Source organism: Octopus bimaculoides, chromosome 8, assembly GCF_046866305.1.
Source record: "Octopus bimaculoides isolate indiv1 chromosome 8, ASM4686630v1, whole genome shotgun sequence".
Classification (NCBI taxonomy): Eukaryota; Metazoa; Mollusca; class Cephalopoda; order Octopoda; family Octopodidae; genus Octopus; species Octopus bimaculoides.
In genome coordinates, this window is record NC_142935.1 from 86,813,507 (window position 1) to 86,831,130 (window position 17,624).

Below are 17,624 nucleotides of genomic sequence, written 5' to 3' on the forward strand. Positions count from 1 at the left end.
AAAGGAGTCCATAGATTAAAAAATGGCTGAGAACTTAGTTAAAGGAAGAAAAGCAGTATCTATGATATTTTTCAGGTCTCCTAAGACTAAAGGGAGCAAGTTAACCACAGCCTGAAACCTAGGTAGAAAACTTGGAAATGATGCTAACTCCAAATTTTACTACCACCCTATATGCCATAGGACTCTCCATGACTACACAACAACAACATTAATCAGAAATAAAGATCTCTTACATCACAACTACCGTAATAAAAAACAAACATACAAACATATGTAATTATAAGAAAGTAGGTTTATTTCAGGAGCATTATTTACAAGTGTGGCCAAGGATGTAATGTATTAAGATAATTATCGCATCATCACATAATTAGATGGTAGTGTAATTATAGTCTTTTTAGTAGTAGTTGTAGTAGTAGTAGTAGTAGTTGTTGTTGTTGTTGTACTGCTATCTGAAGAACTGTTTTTCAATTTTTTCACTTCTGCTAATGACATTGCTGAAATCTGCACGCTCTTTATAGGTTTTGAGTTAATGTCATTTATATCCTTAATGGTATTGTTATCATCATCATCATCATCATCATCATCATCTTCTTCTTCTTCACTTAAGATCTCTCGGACGTTTGAATTGGTGTTTGTGTTTTTTTCAAGTTCTGTCGTAATGTGTTTCTTTTGTTCCAGCAGAGTGCAGGCCCATTTAAGGTCATCTTCCCACAGTTCTTGAACACAGGGATTGAGATGAACGGCCTTGCTGAAAGCTCGTACAGCCTGCAACCGTTATAGATTTACCTGGTTAGCTATCAAATTAAATCTGAGATCAAAAGAGCAGGTTTAACTTGAGATAGGCAAACAAAAGTAAATGCTTAAGGGTTTCTTCTGAACAAACTAAGATATTAATAGTTGTATAACAGACAGTAAAATGACACAAAACAGTGTGTGTCTTGGTTTCAATTCCCAGGGTCTCTTATGAACAACCTAGACATTAATAATTATACAACAGACAGTAAGCTACCATCATGTTGAGTTTTGTGTATTGGTTTCAATTCCTAGGTGTAGTCATTTCATGTCACTACCACCACCACCACCACCACCAGCAGCTGGATGAGTCTTCATAGGAACATCTTGATCTTGTAACTTAATCCTATTTCCTTCCATAAGTAAAGCAAATCATTTTCAGACCTCACTGAGTCACTTAATGTCTGGTACATAAGAACATATAATTTAAACCAAAATTAATCATCCTAATTTAATTCATACCATCTTATCATAATTGTATCTGACCAAATATCTACAATTTCAAGTAGACACAGGTGTCAAGAAAGGCATGTTCATGTCATAGATCCTGTCACCACCCTCTAATGAATGCAGTAAGAAGTAGACATAAATATACATATCTACCAGATCACCTATGTAAGAGTAAACTTAAAGATCATATAATAAGAATCATGACAATCAATAATGAATCACTTCATTCTCAATAAATTCTGACAGATTCAAATATGAATATCTGGTTGCTGATGATTTTCGTCATAAGAAAATACCTCTTCCTTCCTTGAGATGATATTTGTTCCCAATACATGCAATTTACTAATGTAAGGAGACTTTGAGACACCGTGGCGTTTTGACCCTTTTGTATGTCTCCTCAGTAACAGCTAACCCTCCGGCTGATTCCTATAAACAAGAGGTCACACTCTTGTTAAATCGAGGAAACACACAATAAAGTTGAAACACCACACTGTTTCAAAATGTCTTTACATCAATGAATCATATGTGTTATGAACACAAATTGTCTAAAGGGAGGAGGTGCTCTCTGATGACAGAAAACAACAGTGATCAACATATTTATGTTTGGACATGGAACATATTAAGAATGAATAGATACATTATTGTTTGAATTGTTCTGAATAATAATAACATTTACTTATATATAGATAATGAAGTAAATGTGAAACAGAAAAAAACAACAGCAGTTATATCATTGTTGTTATATTTCTCCTCTTCGTTATTGATATTATAACAACAATTTTTCATGTTCATAAGGGCTACATAAATCTGTAATATGTGACATCTTTACTCCTCATGGATTGCATTATTTCAACTTCTTATACCTTACATCTTCAAATGTGACCTCACCTCTTCTAAAGTCCTAGGTCTGCTTCTGTCTGTACCTTCCTCCTCCTCCTCATCATCATCGTCAGTTAACGTCTGTTTTCCATGCTGGCATGAGTTGGATGGTTTGACAGAAGCTGGCTAGGCAGAAGACTACACCAAGCTTCACTTCTGTTTTGGCATGGCTTTTATGGCCAGATGCCCTTCCTAACACCAACTACCCCACAGAATGAACTGAGTGCCTTTTATGTGGCACCACCACCGGTGAGGTCTGTTTTGGCATGACTTTTACAGCTGGATGCCCTTCCAGATGCCAGCCAAGTTACAGTATGAACTGGATGCTTTTCACATGGCACCACCACTGGCAGAATCACCAAGTAACTCACAGAACAAAAATCCTTCATGAGGAGGCAGGGTCATTGGAGGAGGTGGTCTTAAGATAATTTTTGTTGCTAACATGTACCCTCTATTTACATAATATAAGAACCACAGCTCTCTCTCTCTCCCCCCTGCATACATTTGCCAATTTCTTTGATCCCCAGTTATTTTCTTAACATATTTGTTCTCAGCAAATTCAACTATTTTAAAATTAATTTTCTGCAATTGCTATAGATCATCTATACACCTCATTCATAACTTTCAATCAACCAATCACCCCATATATATTGTTCTTTCAGATGAGACAAATCCTTCCTTGCCAATAAAGATAATAGCTCTTTGAACTTCTCTTTCATCCTTTCACCAAAGTTTTAAGCACCTAAATAAAAGAACTGATCAACAGTGAGCCATGAGTTTTGGTGTTATCACAAATGTTCTTACTGCTCTGCAGTATCTGGTAATCAGCAGACAATGGACTTTGGTCCAGTTTCAGTCTGCCTGAGATCCTAATGCATTTTTGGTGTACCACCAACTTACACTCAGTACAAGTATTGAGCACCTATCTCCACTCATCCAACATACTGAGCAAAAACACTTTCCAACTTTTACACTCACTGTTCTAGCTTAGCCATGCTGATAGTTTGGTTCTAGATTAATATCCTACACTGAGAACATTTTCTCAGTTTTTCAACAGATTCTAAAAGAAGTGGAAAACATGCAGCCCTAAGTTTAGATAGAAATACAAACTAAGTGGTTAATAGTTGAATGAATCTCTACCATTTTGGTAATAATTTGACTCTTAGATCATTGAATGATCTAAGAGTCAAATTCTAGGTAACTATAGATATAGACATGGTATGGCAACTATAGATCTATATATGTGCTATGGTAACAATAGATACAAATATATAATGGTAATCATAGATCTAGATATAGTATAGCAACTATAGATATAGTATGGTAATTAAGATCTAGATCTAGATATAGTATGGTAACTATAGATATGGTATGGTAACTCTAGATGCAGATAGGGTATAGCAACTATAGATGTAGAAATGGTGTAGTAACTAAGATCTAGATATGGTAACTGTAGATATAGATAATATATAGCAGCTGGAGATATAGAAATTGTATGGTAACTATAGATACTTGAAGATAAATAATATATTGATTAAAATGAAGTGCAGCAAAAGATAAGATCAGTCTTTTCTAATGTAGTAATGAGTTATGTCAGAAATACAGTCAACAATATAGCGAAAATATTGCTTGTTGTTCCAGTTTGGTAGAAGCCATGATGTCTTAAAGAATTGAAAGAACTATTAATACTTACTAAATGAACTTCTCCAAGACCTAGCAGAGCTCGGCCAAGGGTCTGAAAGGCTAACCACCAGTTTGGTTGTAAACGTGTGGCCTTCTCTGCAAACTGAACAGCAGGAAAAACTTCATGTAATATTAACAATACCTGCAAGAAAGAAAATATGGTTATGTTCTGAATAATCAAGACTAGATCCTTTACTTCCTCTTGCCTCTTCACACCATGTTAGAATGCAAAGTATGTTAGGCACATACATTTGTTGTTTAAGTTTCCACTATAGAAGATTCTGTGTTCAGACCCCTTAGAGTTTTTCTTTGAATGTACATTGTTTAGTGTTTATACTCTATGTTTCTTTACTGTTGTTAACCCATAGCTAAATGGAAAACCATTTACAAGCAAATGATGACAGATGTCTTTGAGAGAGAGAGAGAGAAATCCTTGCCTTTTTTCCACTTCATCCTTATTATAAACACAACCATAACCATCATCATTGGTTTACCATTTGGCTTTTGCAAGAGATAGGTTTGCAATACAGTATCACACTATGTCTCAATCCTGCAATTCTCATTTGTAAAGTATAATGTTATTAGGTCTACATACACATTACAGCATTTTAAGCTTTGTCTTTTTAAGTTGGGATGGTTCAATTTGATCTGCCAAACAGATGTCCTCCATTCAGCTGAATTTTTTGGCGACACCTTTGCTGTTTTATTATTTAATTTTTCCCAAATTTTGAATTCATTTCCAGATCACATAGACCCTTAGAATCAGAATTATGTAGTAAAAACAGAGGAGAAATAAATCTTCCCCTGGGTAAAACAATAATGTACTGTTAATACATTCAACACTGAAATCTAACAAATCACATAGCAGTGAAATAACTATATGACTCCATAGTGTCCATGTAGAACTCAAGTGGACTTAGTTCTTGAAAGACACAATCTAATGGAAGTAACATACACCATGGTAGCTTGTTCACTCTTCAGTCCACTCAGACATCATACACTGTTATATCATAAAATTTCATTTAAGCTCTGATGAGCTTTTAAATATCAGCGTTTGGTTCCATCTTCACGGAATTGTGTCAATGAGAAATAAATTCCATTCTGGGATATCCCCAAAGTTAAGTGAACTGTGGTTATGTAGAATAAAGTATTCAGTCCAAAGATTTGGGGCATTGGATTCAAACTGATGAACAACAAGCAGGTAGTTCAATATCATACCCACACAGCCATCTTGTTTCTACATCATTTCAGTCAGTCAGATAACCTCTAATATAAATATTTTCTATTCCTGAGAACAATCATTCACATGCTACAATGAGCTTCCTGGTTCCACAATTTCAATCATTTGCATGACTCTTTGGATCAGGTAGTTTATTATTGGTTCTCTTCTCCTACTATCATCAATAAAAAAATAAGAAAGTAGCAAACAGTCTTACACTGCAAGACTGTGCACTGGTTAATTATGTGATTGAACCTAAGATCTGTGGATTTGGTACTCCTCAATAGTTAGTCAATAAAATGCTGAAACCATTATAATCTATTATCTAACAATATGTTTAATTATGTATGTATTATGTATGCTAGAAAGAGTATATAATGATCCATGACCATATAGAACATGAGAAATATTAATGTTACTGTATGTGTATACACACACATACGTACATACATACATATATATATATATCATCATCATCGTTTACCGTCCGCTTTCCATGCTAGCATGGGTTGGACAATTTGACTGAGGACTGGTGAACCGGATGGCTGCACCAGGCTCCAATTTGATCTGCCAGAGTTTCTACAGCTGGATGCCCTTCCTAACGCCAACCACTCCAAGAGTGTAGTGGGTGCTTTTACGTGCCACCGGCACGAGGGCCAGTCACATGGTACTGGCAACAGCCATGCTCAAAATGGTGTTTTTTACGTGCCACCTGCACAGGAGCCAGTCCAGCGGCACTGGCAATGAACTCGCTCGAATGATTTTCTAACGTGCCAGTAAGGCGACACTGGTAACGATCACGCTCAAATGGTGCTATTTACATGCGACTAGCATGGAAGTCAGACAGTTGCTCTGGCAATGATCATGCTCGGACGGTGCCATTAGTGCTCCACTGGCACAGGTGCTGGTCATCGAATATGGTTCAATTACGATTTCGATTTCACTTGCCCCAGCAGGTCTTTGCAAGCAGAGTTTAGTGTCCAATGAAGGAGAGGTTGGCAAATATATATATATATATATATATATATATATATATATATACTTAGTGCAAGTTTTGAGGAGTGCAGTCTGATTTTAACAGAAATTTTTTCAAAGCTAGCTCCTTTATCTGTTTGGTGGGGTATGAAAGGTTTAGTCCACGATAACAAAGGAGATCTACTGTGAGCAGCTCAAGCAGCTTAAGTTAACGTTAAAAGAAAAATGACCATCTTTGGTTTTAAGACGAAAGGTGTTCTTCCATCAAGATAATGTTTGGCCACATACAGCGAGGATGATATTCCAAAGGGTGGAGTAGTTTGAATGGGAAATGATGCCCCACCCACCATATTCGCTGGACATTGCCCCATCTGATTATCCTTTATTCTGCAGTCTTCAAAATCATTTGGATGAAAAAAATATGTATTCTGTAGATGAGGTCAGAACAGTACTGGAGGAATATTTTTCGTCATGGACAAGTGAATTTTGGAAGAGGAGCCTTGCAAATCTACCAGATAGATGGAAGAGCATTGTAGAAAATGAAGGAATGAAGGAGAGTATACTTTAGATTAAAAAACAAACTTTGTTTATCTTAATTTAGAAAAATAAAAGTATAAAAAACCATATTATTAATGGGATGACCCAATATATATATAAAGGACAAAGATCTTTCCCAAATCATACAGACTCACAGGGCCAGTCTCTCAGTTTATGTAGTGGATATATACCCCGCTGGATGGGTATATTATTCATTTTTGCAGCTGAGTGGATTGGAGCAACATGAAGTGAAGTGTTTTATTCAAGAACACATGTTGGCAGGTTCAGGAAAAGAAATCACAATCTTACAATCATGGCTAACCACTAGCCACATGTCTCCAAGTACATATATATATTGGATGCTGTGTGTTTGGATGCATATGAGAGTTGAGACTACCTGTGCTTTCATTTCATGAAGTCTAGCATCATAGGGTGTCAGCTGGATAGCTTCGCTCCATATTTTGATAGCTTCCCAATACCTATAACAAAGAAAAAGCTTAATAATAATAAAAATAGCAATAATAATTGCTTCTAAAATAGACACAAGGTCTCAAATTTTAGAGGTGAGGTCAGTGGTTAGTCAAATAAATATATTCCAAGACTTGACTGGTACTTTATTTTATCAACCCTGAAAAGATGAAAGGCAAAGTTGACCTCAGCCAGATTTGAACTCAGAATGTAAGGAGCCAGAACAATACAGCAAGGTTTTTGTCTGATACTCTAATTATTCAGCCAATTCACCTCCAACAATTATTATTCTTTCTAATTTTAGTTTAAGGCCAGCAGTTTTGAGGGAGGGGCAACTAGATTACATCAACCCCAGTGCTTGACTGGTACTTATTTTATCAAGCCCAAAATGAAGAAAAGGCAAAGTTGACCTCAGCATAATTTGAACTCAGAACATATACAGTTTTGTCCACTGTGCTAACATTTCTCCCACTTTAACAATAATTATAATTCTTCACACTGGCTACTATTTATAGAAAAAAACGCAAAAACAATATAGTTAACTGAAATGTCCCCAGTACATGTCTAGTACTGACATCAATAAAATTTGAACTTGACAGACGACTGATTTATGTAATTAATAAGCTGCACTGGAGTGGAACATATCAGATTTAAACAATAAACCACACAACATTAGAAGCCAACTGAAGAAATAAAAACTCATACTATACATCAGACATCCAGCACTTATGCTTTCCAAGAACAGAAGATAAGAAGAGACTACAGTGTTTTGTTGATGTCTAAATATTTAAGAATGTTATACCAACATAGCAACAGCTTAATACCAGAGAGAATGATACTGATGGAGATTTCAAAATTTTTTTTAGAGCAGTAATTCCCAACCCTTTTTAGTTCAATGACTACTTTCACCAAACAATGTTTTACAAACAACTTCTTTCCATATTTTGCAGAGAAAAAAGTGTATTATTTTAATCAAACATAAGCTAATTTTGTACAGTGGTTTACTAACCATGTTTTTATACTCTCCCATCCAGCATGTGCTTCTGTTTTTAGATATTTGTGTGGCTAGTACCTTCATGTTAAATTTTTCACAGAAATTATTATATAATAATCTTTTCTACTCTAGGCACAAGGTCTAAAATTTTTGGGTTGGGGGCCAATTGATTAGATCAACCCCAGTATGCAACTGGGGATGAAAGGATGAAAGGCAAAGTCGACCTAGGCGGAATTTGAACTCAGAACGTAAAGACAGACAAAATACTGCTAAGCATTTCGCCCAGTGTGCCAATGTTTCTGCCAGCTCACCAACTTATTATTATATAACAATAGAATTATAATAGATCTTACTACATCACCCATCATGTTTCTTTTCAGAGATAATAATGTCTGATTTATGTTTTAATCTTGAGAAAGATTTTTGAAAAAAAAAATGTTAAAATATGAGCATCATACCTGATTTAAGGAATGACCTCTCTGAACTCCCAGGGCTATCACATCACCCCTTAACATTTTCCTATCCCTTGTGAGCAAACAAAACCCCCAAGGGGTTAGTAATACCTAGGTTTAGAAACTGAGGTTTCATTGATAAGTATATGTAATGGTGTCTTCCACACTAAATGTATTAGAGCAGTTTAAGAAGACAGTTTGTGTGCTTCACACATAATTTCAACCTTCCATTGTACAGTATATCACCAATTGGGTTTTATTTTCAGCAGCTAAAATTCTGTCAAGTCAACCAGAGAGCAAATATGATGGTGCATTGGACAACTATAAATATTTTTGAAGCCTGAGTTCCCCAAGTATAAAAATATTCTCTCACTTAGCCGAAAGAGTAATGTAACAACATTTATTTGACAGAAACAAGTTAATGTTACTTGTCAAATTGTGAGGATCACATATATAAATGCTCTGATGTAAATAATGACACTTCAATAGCTGGGGTCCTGAAACACTACACCAAAGTAATCATAATGTTCAATATACAAAGATAGAGCCTCTGTGGTCATATGACACATTAAAAATAACAGACAGATTCCTTCAAATCGTACCTTACTAGCTTAAAAAAAAGGTTATTCTTGGTGATGGTTAAAATGCTTTTGATCTTAGTTTGCTCAGTTAAGGTTGATCTGGCGCTAAATGTCAATAACAACTTTAGAAAGAACAAAACTACATATACACATATCAGATGGGAACACCTGAAGACTATAAAGGTATGAAACTTGAGTTGCAAGATAAAAATTCAGTTTCAATAAACCATATACTTTCAATTTATGTATTGAGCAGTGCTCTCTCATTTGTTCAACACAATTCAACAGTCATATGATGTATATTATCATCATCATTTAATGTCCAATTTCCATGCATGGATTGGATGGTTTGATAGTCCAGCAAATTGCAGGGCTGTACAAAGCTCCAGTGTCAACTGTGGCATGTTTTCTGTGATTGGATACCGTTGTGTATACGATGTGTATTGGGTACCTTTTTTCATATCACTAACATTAGTGAGCTCACCAAGTAAGTTGTAAGACAAAAATAGAATGGAAAAGGAAAAAATTTTCCATGCCTAAGTGTGGTGGTGGGGTATTTAGGAAGTGGAGGTGGTTTTCTGCCAGGTGTTGAGCGACTGAAGTATGATAGCTGGACAAGTACAGGTGTCTTACTATAGAGGAGATACATGGCTACCCAACAATATATAAGGGTGAGTAGTATTAGCTTGAAGAAGATAAAGATGGTTATAACAGTGTGCGATAAGTGGGTGGGCAGGACAGTTTCACAAGTGTGTGAGGGGAAAGTAACAGATGGTTAAATACAGGAGAAGAGGGGAATGCAGTGAGTGATGAGTAAGGGCAGGTGTGGATTTTGGGAGAATATCAGTATTGAAAAGGAGTGAGAGAGATAGTAGTGACTTAGTAAGGAGGATAGATCAGAAGGTAGCGAGATGATGTGCAAGGTGTAGGAGCAGCAAAGAGGGAGATGTGGGGATACATAATGATGCCTGTAGCGAATCAGTTGAAAATGATAGTAGATATCCCTGCTCACTGCTATTGGGATAGAGATGGTTATCCACAAGTGCGAGCCCCCTGAGTCAGAGTGGCTGTTCCAGTGCATCTCTCTTGCCACCGTCCAGAGCAATGCCTTTTGTATTTTGTCAGCTGGGACCATGAGGTGGTTGGAGTTACAGGAAATTGAGAAAATGTAAGAATTTTGTAGTTAGAACTCTTCTTTTTACAATGACTGCCCCACTTCCAGTATTTATAAATCCTTGAACTTTGTAGATGGGGTATCAAGAAGACAAAGATATCTGAAGGCATAGAAAAGTGTGTGTGTGTGTGTGTGTGTGTGTGTGTGTAGATATAAATACATAAACATGCACACATATACATAAATGCTAGCATGGAAAAACATGTTAAACAAACAAATAAATGAACACATATATATTAAAAGAATAACAAGAGGAAAAGTACTCAGGAATGCATACTGCATGGAAGCTTAATAGCAAAGTGGACACTGACATGAATGAGCCAAAGTTTTTTTATTTGGTTAAAATCACACTTTTATTGATGAGAACAATCATTTTCTAAAGTACTAATTATATGTAGGTTTGGTGATGCAAACAGGAAAAAGAGAACTCAAAACATGAGTATATGCATATATTTTTATTAATATTTAGCAGAAGCAACCGAGTGACTCAAGAGTCGAGGGTTTCGTGCAACAGAGTAACTCAAGGGCCGAGGGTTTTGTACAAGAGTAATTCTAGCGCCAAGGGTTTCAGACATACATACATATGTATGTGTGTGTATGTGCATAATGCAAAAAGTAAACCCTTACTGAGGGAACAATCTTCTCTAGTCACCGAAGATCGTTCAAACTATTCTTTGCTGAAGAGATCAGGTCCAATTACATATATAATTAATCTAAACTACTTGAAATTTTAGGCTTATTGCATCAAGTATGCTAGCGTCTAGTCAACCAATTTCCACTCATTGAAGGCAATTTTATATTGCAATGTGACGGTTCTGAACGTCTTGGAGAATGACAAGGTAAGAATGAGGTACGATACAGCTGACGTTCAGTCTACTAACACTCAACAGGAAATCATCTCTTACGGCAAGTGTTAATGTCAAAGCTGACAAGAAGCTAAAGCATGATTGGCAAAACATTTAAGTAAATTCACTATAGCATATAAGTAATATATTCATCATTTCGGTAAATTCAAAACTATGATCTCACAATAGCATGTCATATCTAACAAGGGGAGTTAATTTAAAAAAGAAAAAAAAAAAGAACGAAAGTAAAGAAACAAAAACATATTCTTTTTAGAATTCCAAGGAAAAAAGTATTAAGAGAAAGTCATTTAGTATCTGCCAAAACTAACAGTACTTTCAGCCCTTCTTTGTTATTAATGTGATGCGGAGTAATATCAAAGAAGCGCCTTACTCTCTTCTTGATTTTTTAAAAATATTGTCACTAATTATTGTACTGAAATGTGTAGCGTTTATTACTTTCAATTACAAATTGAAGTTTTTCATTAATTTATAGTGTTTTAATAATAATAATAATAATAATGAAACGGGATTAAATTCTATATTAATAGAATTACGTCCCTGTCGGGAGAGCGACTCCTCGTTCGAAACTCCTCTGGGACAAAACAAAACACCGTGACGCAACTTATTGTTTACAAAGCGGAAAATTGGAAGAGGGTGTTGGATTATTATATCACCTCTCTGCTTCACACAACGTCGTTCCTTCTTCCTTCAATCGTGCACTTTTGATGACTGCATCTTCAAGGATCAAGCTCCGTTTCGGGGCCAGAGTAAGCCAGTCCACCTCATCGTCAAAATTGTCTTCGTCTGTTTCATCTGGCTGGAAAACAGTCGATACAGATCTGCTCACTTTTTCTCCTATTTTTCTCTTCCATCCAAAAGATGTCATGGTAAGAGTTTGTTCTCAATAATTCTAGCCAATGTGAGAACAAAGGATCCATTCACATCTGTCAAATTCACTATTGATATTTTACACGGTGTAAACTATTTTGGAATGCACGAGTATTGGAATTCCGGGATATTTGCCTTCTGGTAAGTTATAGAATTTAGTCCCACCTCCCATTTGTAGGAAATGAGAAATTAAGGCGACTATATTGTTACTCCACACATACTTTGTTGTCCAAGATCCTATGATCAAAGTAAATCTTGCTATAACTTTCGCGTTTTTTTTTTCAAATCGGTGTATATTTTTCAGCGTACATGACCAAATATGTACTTGATTTGGGGGGGATTTTTTGAGACGAAAGCCTTGTATTTGTGGGATTTTTGGTGCTATTTCTGACAAAGTTGTAAGACCACATAGAAGATGCTTCGTTGATGTGTTTTTCCATTAGCGATCTAACTTACATAAAAACGGTCAGTTAAAGTAGGAATAGAAACCTGATCTTGATATTCGCTAACAAATGTAAGATTTAAGTTTAAAATATTTAATCATAAACAGGGGACAGTTTGGAGAATTTTGATTTAGAAATGTGAACTCAAAATACGGAGTGAGATTCGAACATAAAACTCAAAAATAAATACGTAATTTCTGCTGCCTTGAATTTATTTATTTATCGGGGAGCGGAAACACTCTTAACTGCCTTTCCAGAAGTTAATACCATTGTAAGTGTAGTAGATAAAACCAAATTGCGAAATGTGAACTGTCGGGACCTTTTTCGTTTTCTTCAAACCACAAATTTTAATTCTGAAAATTTTTTTTTAAATGTACTTTTGATATAGTTATGCAAGCTAATGACGAATAACGAATTCACTTACATTATTTACATTTGACGAATATTTGTCCTCATCTTGTTTGTTGTTAACATGTTTCGGCTGATATACCCTCCAGCCTTCATCATGTGTCTTGGGGAAATTTCGAACCTGGATTCTCATTCCGAAGGTATTTTTCGATGTTGTTATTATTACTACTAACCCTAAGATTCCAAGTTCGATTCCAGGCAGTGACCTGAATAACAACAACAACAACATCGAAAAATACCTTAGGAATGAGAGCTCAGGTTCGAAATTTCCCCAAGACACCTGATGAAGGCTGGAGGGTATATCAGCCGAAACGTTGTGTTAACAACTAACAAGATGAGGACAAATATCCGTTAAATGTAAATAATGTAAATAATTCCTCATCTCTTAAATATAGAACTGTATTAACGAAATCACTATTTTGAAAAATTTATAAGACGTTAGAATCAGTTAAAATTACGTAATTTTAGTCAATGAATTTTAAGCCACTGTCCTCACAGCGGAAGTCGAAACCATTTGTTGTCATTATTTCGCAACCATCGGAGCGCGAAGGTCCGTGAAATGGTTGTGGCTTGTAAACAGTTTTGAGTAAGAACCAGAAAGAGAAGTATGGGATCTTTCTGATTTGACTGGCGCCACTTGTTTCTTAACGTCAATCATTTCTGCCAAGAACAACTATTTATAGTGACCTGTGGCGTGCATACTCGTATATTCCTGAGATAATAGGGTACCAATTTTGCCAAAGAACAGTAAACCACAACGTTGAGTTTCTAAACTCGCAAAATAGGACCCATGCATCCAGACCCATCATTAGCATAGCTAGAGGGGAGGAGGAGGGGGCACCACTTTTGGGTCTGCTGTAGGTAATAGAAATTTTCTGGGATCTAGTTTTTTTCATTCGCAAAATATGCATTTAAAAAAAAAATTATAGTTTAGCGTCTGTAACATGACCTGTTCATTGTAGGTTTCTAAATAAACAGAAATACCTAATAAAATCAACATGTATCATCTTACTATTTCTTTTGTCTCTTCATTGATTGTATGTTTTTATTACTTTTAATTTGCTATATTAATATATTTGTCTACCTGTGTTTACTTTATGCGTATTTCAGTATTATGTATTCCTGTCATGTATTTGTGGACATCATTAATATATGTGTGTGAAAAGGGAGCGTCTGTCTCCAAAACTCCAAAGTTGAGTAACGTTTTCATGCTAGGATTTGTAAACTACGTTAAGAATAACATTGGTCAACAAAGAATTTGTCCCAAGGAAAAAAATATCTGTATCTTCAAATTATCTGTATCACCCATAGTTTCTTCGTTCCAGGATATCCCTACTCCCTAATTTAAATTTTTATGAATAGAATTTACCTAGTGAAATCATAAATCCAGCTATCTGAGACAATGAGTCCCCAAAATATATGAAATGAAAAATATGTAAAAATACTAACACACACAAAAATTATAACAAAACATGCGGGTGTAAAGAATCTAGTGGTGTGAAGCATCAAGTGTGAAAATTCAACGTAGACAACAATAACACAGACAAGAGTGAACCACAACACAGCATGCGGTTGTCATGGTAATAAGCTGCTAATGCCACGCTGTCTGTTGATTAGCCAAAAATTACACAAATTTCCCAACATCAGATTCTTTAATTTACGAGATAAAGTAATTAGTTGATCGTAATCAAAATTCAGAGTTGCATGATACACCAAAATTGGAGGCAATCTGAACAAAGTTAAGAGGTGGAGGGGGGGGGGGGCTAATTTTTTGAATGAAAAAGACTACATCGTTCTCTGTTGGGTCCCGGAGGCGGCAAATTGCAGGGCCATTCCGGGCGGCACATACTCTAGCTACGCTAGTGGGACCCATACTCAACACGTAAAACGCACTTGAACCTGTCTTAAGCGAGAGAATAAACAGTGACGTGACACTAATCGATCTATAGTTGACTCGTATCTCAATTTCTTTAAATTCATAACATTCTCCTACATTGTTTTATTTCGTTGTTTTCTTGGCAGAAATCTCTTTTAAGCACCCCATATAACCTCATAACTTTTTACGAATCTGTGTTCTACACACAGGAATTCATACGATTATGCAAAATTTTTTTTTATAATTCTTTAACCCCCCCCCCCCATAAATCATAAAATTTCCATACTTTTCCGAATTTTTTTTAAAAATCAGAGTTTTTTTTTGTTGCTTAAATCACACCCGTAGGTGCATTATCATTCCATTAAATGTGTTTATGGGGAGAAAATATTGAAAAACGTCAATACATGTTAATGACAAAGAAACGAGGAAGGTATCAATTGGTGATGAGATGTGCTAAAAATAACAGCTAACTCGCCCCTAAATCACACACACAAAATATTTTTTGTATTTTAGAAGTTATTTCGTGTTAAAGTTGTCGTATTTGGTTAATTTTAACCAATCAATGATGTGTATTTAGCTGAAGAAAATTACTGCTGTTGTTCGCGATCAACAACTTCCGGGTCCATTGACAAAACGATGAATGTTCGACAACTTTAACACGAAATAACTTCTAAAACGATGAATGTTTGACAACTTTAACACGAAATAACTTCTAAAATATAAAATTTTTTCAAAAACGTTAAGAGTAAACCCTGTTCTATGTGACACATTCTACCAGTATCCGAATTTTCAAAGTGTTTAGTTAAAAAAAATTAATCAAAAAATCTGTACGTCATATGGAATAGATCTAACATGGATTTTTTGTTTGTTTTTGCATATTCGCATGAATTCCCGTATGCAGAACACAAATTTGCAAAAGTTTTCTGAAAATTAAAAAAAAAAAAAAATGTTATGAGCGTTTTATGGGGTCTTTAAACCAGAATTTCAACGTTTTCCTTTATTGACAGTCCATGTGTTTTCGTTTCCTTTCAGCTGTTATTTCTAAGTCGAAAGCAAAAGACCTGTGACTATGGTATTATTCTAATTGTTTATAAATATAAATCTTCAAGTGGTTGAAAGAAAGTAAAAATGATGCTTAAAAAAACAAAATATTCATTATTTCATCATTGTTTTCTATCATTAAATTCTTTTTAAAAACCCTTTCTTTTGTTTTCTTTCGTTAAATTATATTATTTTTGAAAAGCCAGCTTCTTTTTTGTTTGTTTGTTTTCATTAAATTAAAAAAAAGAAACCTAATCAATTCTTACGATTCTTTTGTCTTCATTTTCAACGATACAGTGATCCCTCGCCATATCGCAGTTTATTATTTAAGCTTACATCAATTCCTCTGTGGTGTTGTTTTGCATTTATAATAAAATTAATATCCACAAATTATAAAAATAATATAAAAAATATAGGCGCAGGAGTGGCTGTGGTACGTAGCTTGTTTACCAACCACATGGTTCAGGGTTCAGTCTCACTGCGTGGCACCTTGGAAGTGACCGCCAGGGAGAGCAGAGCCCCGTCGGGGACAGCGGCGTTTGATGGTCGGAGGTGGACGATAGAGTGGCGATGGAAGGACGAGCCCCCACTACTGAAGACCAGGGTGAGCTACTACCAGCATACGTTGAAAGGTCACGCCGGTGTCGAGTTCGACGAGGAGGTAGAGAGATGGATCAAGGAAGGAGTCCTTGTCCCGTGGAAAGAGGAGGTGGTGAGTGGAGTGCTGCTTCTGATGGCGGTGGTGCAGCCGACGAAAGGAAAAGTCAGACCGGTGCTGGACTTTAGGGAGCTGAACGGCCATATATTGTGCCACACGGGAGGCGAGGCAACGGACGTTTGCGGTGAGACGTTACGTGTGTGGAGACAGTCGACCGGGGCAGCGACGATCGTCGATTTGAAGTCGGCATATTTGCAGCTCCGTGTGAGTGACAAGCTGTGGCGATACCAGCTGGTGCGGTACAAGGGCCGGACGTACTGTTTAACCAGGCTGGGTTTCGGGCTGAATTCCGCTCCGAAAATTATGGCAATGGTGCTCAAGTCCATCCTAGAGAAAGAGGAGAGGATAAGGAAGGCCACCAGTTCCTATATCGACGACATTTTGGTTGACGAGACTGTAGTGCCAGCCACCGAGTTAGTGAGACACCTGGAGAGGTTCGGGCTGATTGCGAAGCCGCCTGAGTCGATGGTGGGGGGAGCTGCGCTGGGGCTGAAGCTACAAAAAGACAGATCAAGCGAGTTGGTGTTCCGGAGAGGAAACGAGATCCCAGAGCTGAGTTCCAGCGTCAGCAAGAGAGAGTTGTTCTCGGTTTGTGGGAAGTTGATCGGACACTATCCGATCGCTGGTTGGTTGCGTATTGCATGCAGTTACACCAAGAGACGAGCAGAGGGGGAGAGTTGGAGTGACAAGGTGGGAGAGGCGACGGTGGCGATGATGCGGGAAATCCTGGAGAGAACGAGAGCGGAAGACCCGGTCAGAGGAAACTGGTATGTGCCCAAGACGGAGTCCGGGACGGTTTGGTGTGATGCTAGCAGTATAGCGATAGGGGTTGTGTTGGAGATCGAAGGTGCTGAGGTGGAGGATGCGGCCTGGCTACGGAAAGCGGACGACTTCAACCACATCAATGTCGCCGAACTAGATGCGTTGCTGAAAGGGGGTGAACTTGGCCCTGAGATGGGGGCTGCGCTCGATCGAGATCCGGACGGATTCGGCCACCGTGGTCGGCTGGGTAGGAACAGTAATTACCAGCGAGAAGAGAGTCCGGACGAAAGGTGCCGCGGAGATGTTGGTGAAACGCCGCCTAGGAGTTCTGGGAGAGCTGATCACCGAGTTCGGACTGAAGCTGAATGTGGTTTTCGTGCCTTCGGAAAGAAACAGGGCGGACGCACTGACCAGGGTGAAAAGGGCGTGGCTGGAGGAA

General features: G+C 37.0%; 2 protein-coding genes across 2 annotated transcripts in view; one reads left to right on the plus strand and one right to left on the minus strand.

Moving 5' to 3' along the window:
* Positions 1-272: 272 nt before the first annotated feature.
* Positions 273-11,935, minus strand: LOC106872403 (tetratricopeptide repeat protein 33). Its single transcript, XM_014919401.3, has 4 exons — positions 11,724-11,935; positions 6,933-7,014; positions 3,815-3,946; positions 273-765 (listed from the first exon to the last, which is right to left on the minus strand). Exons 1-4 carry the CDS (start codon positions 11,933-11,935, stop codon positions 349-351), a joined length of 843 nt encoding a protein of 280 aa, XP_014774887.2. The 3' UTR covers positions 273-348.
* Positions 11,936-11,942: 7 nt separating this feature from the next.
* Positions 11,943-17,624, plus strand: part of LOC106872404 (ATP-dependent DNA helicase PIF1) — a 43,079-nt gene continuing 37,397 nt past the window's right edge. The window contains exon 1 of the mRNA XM_089356753.1: positions 11,943-12,078. The gene's annotated coding sequence lies outside the window, so the exon portion shown is untranslated. The remainder of the gene's footprint in view (positions 12,079-17,624) is intronic.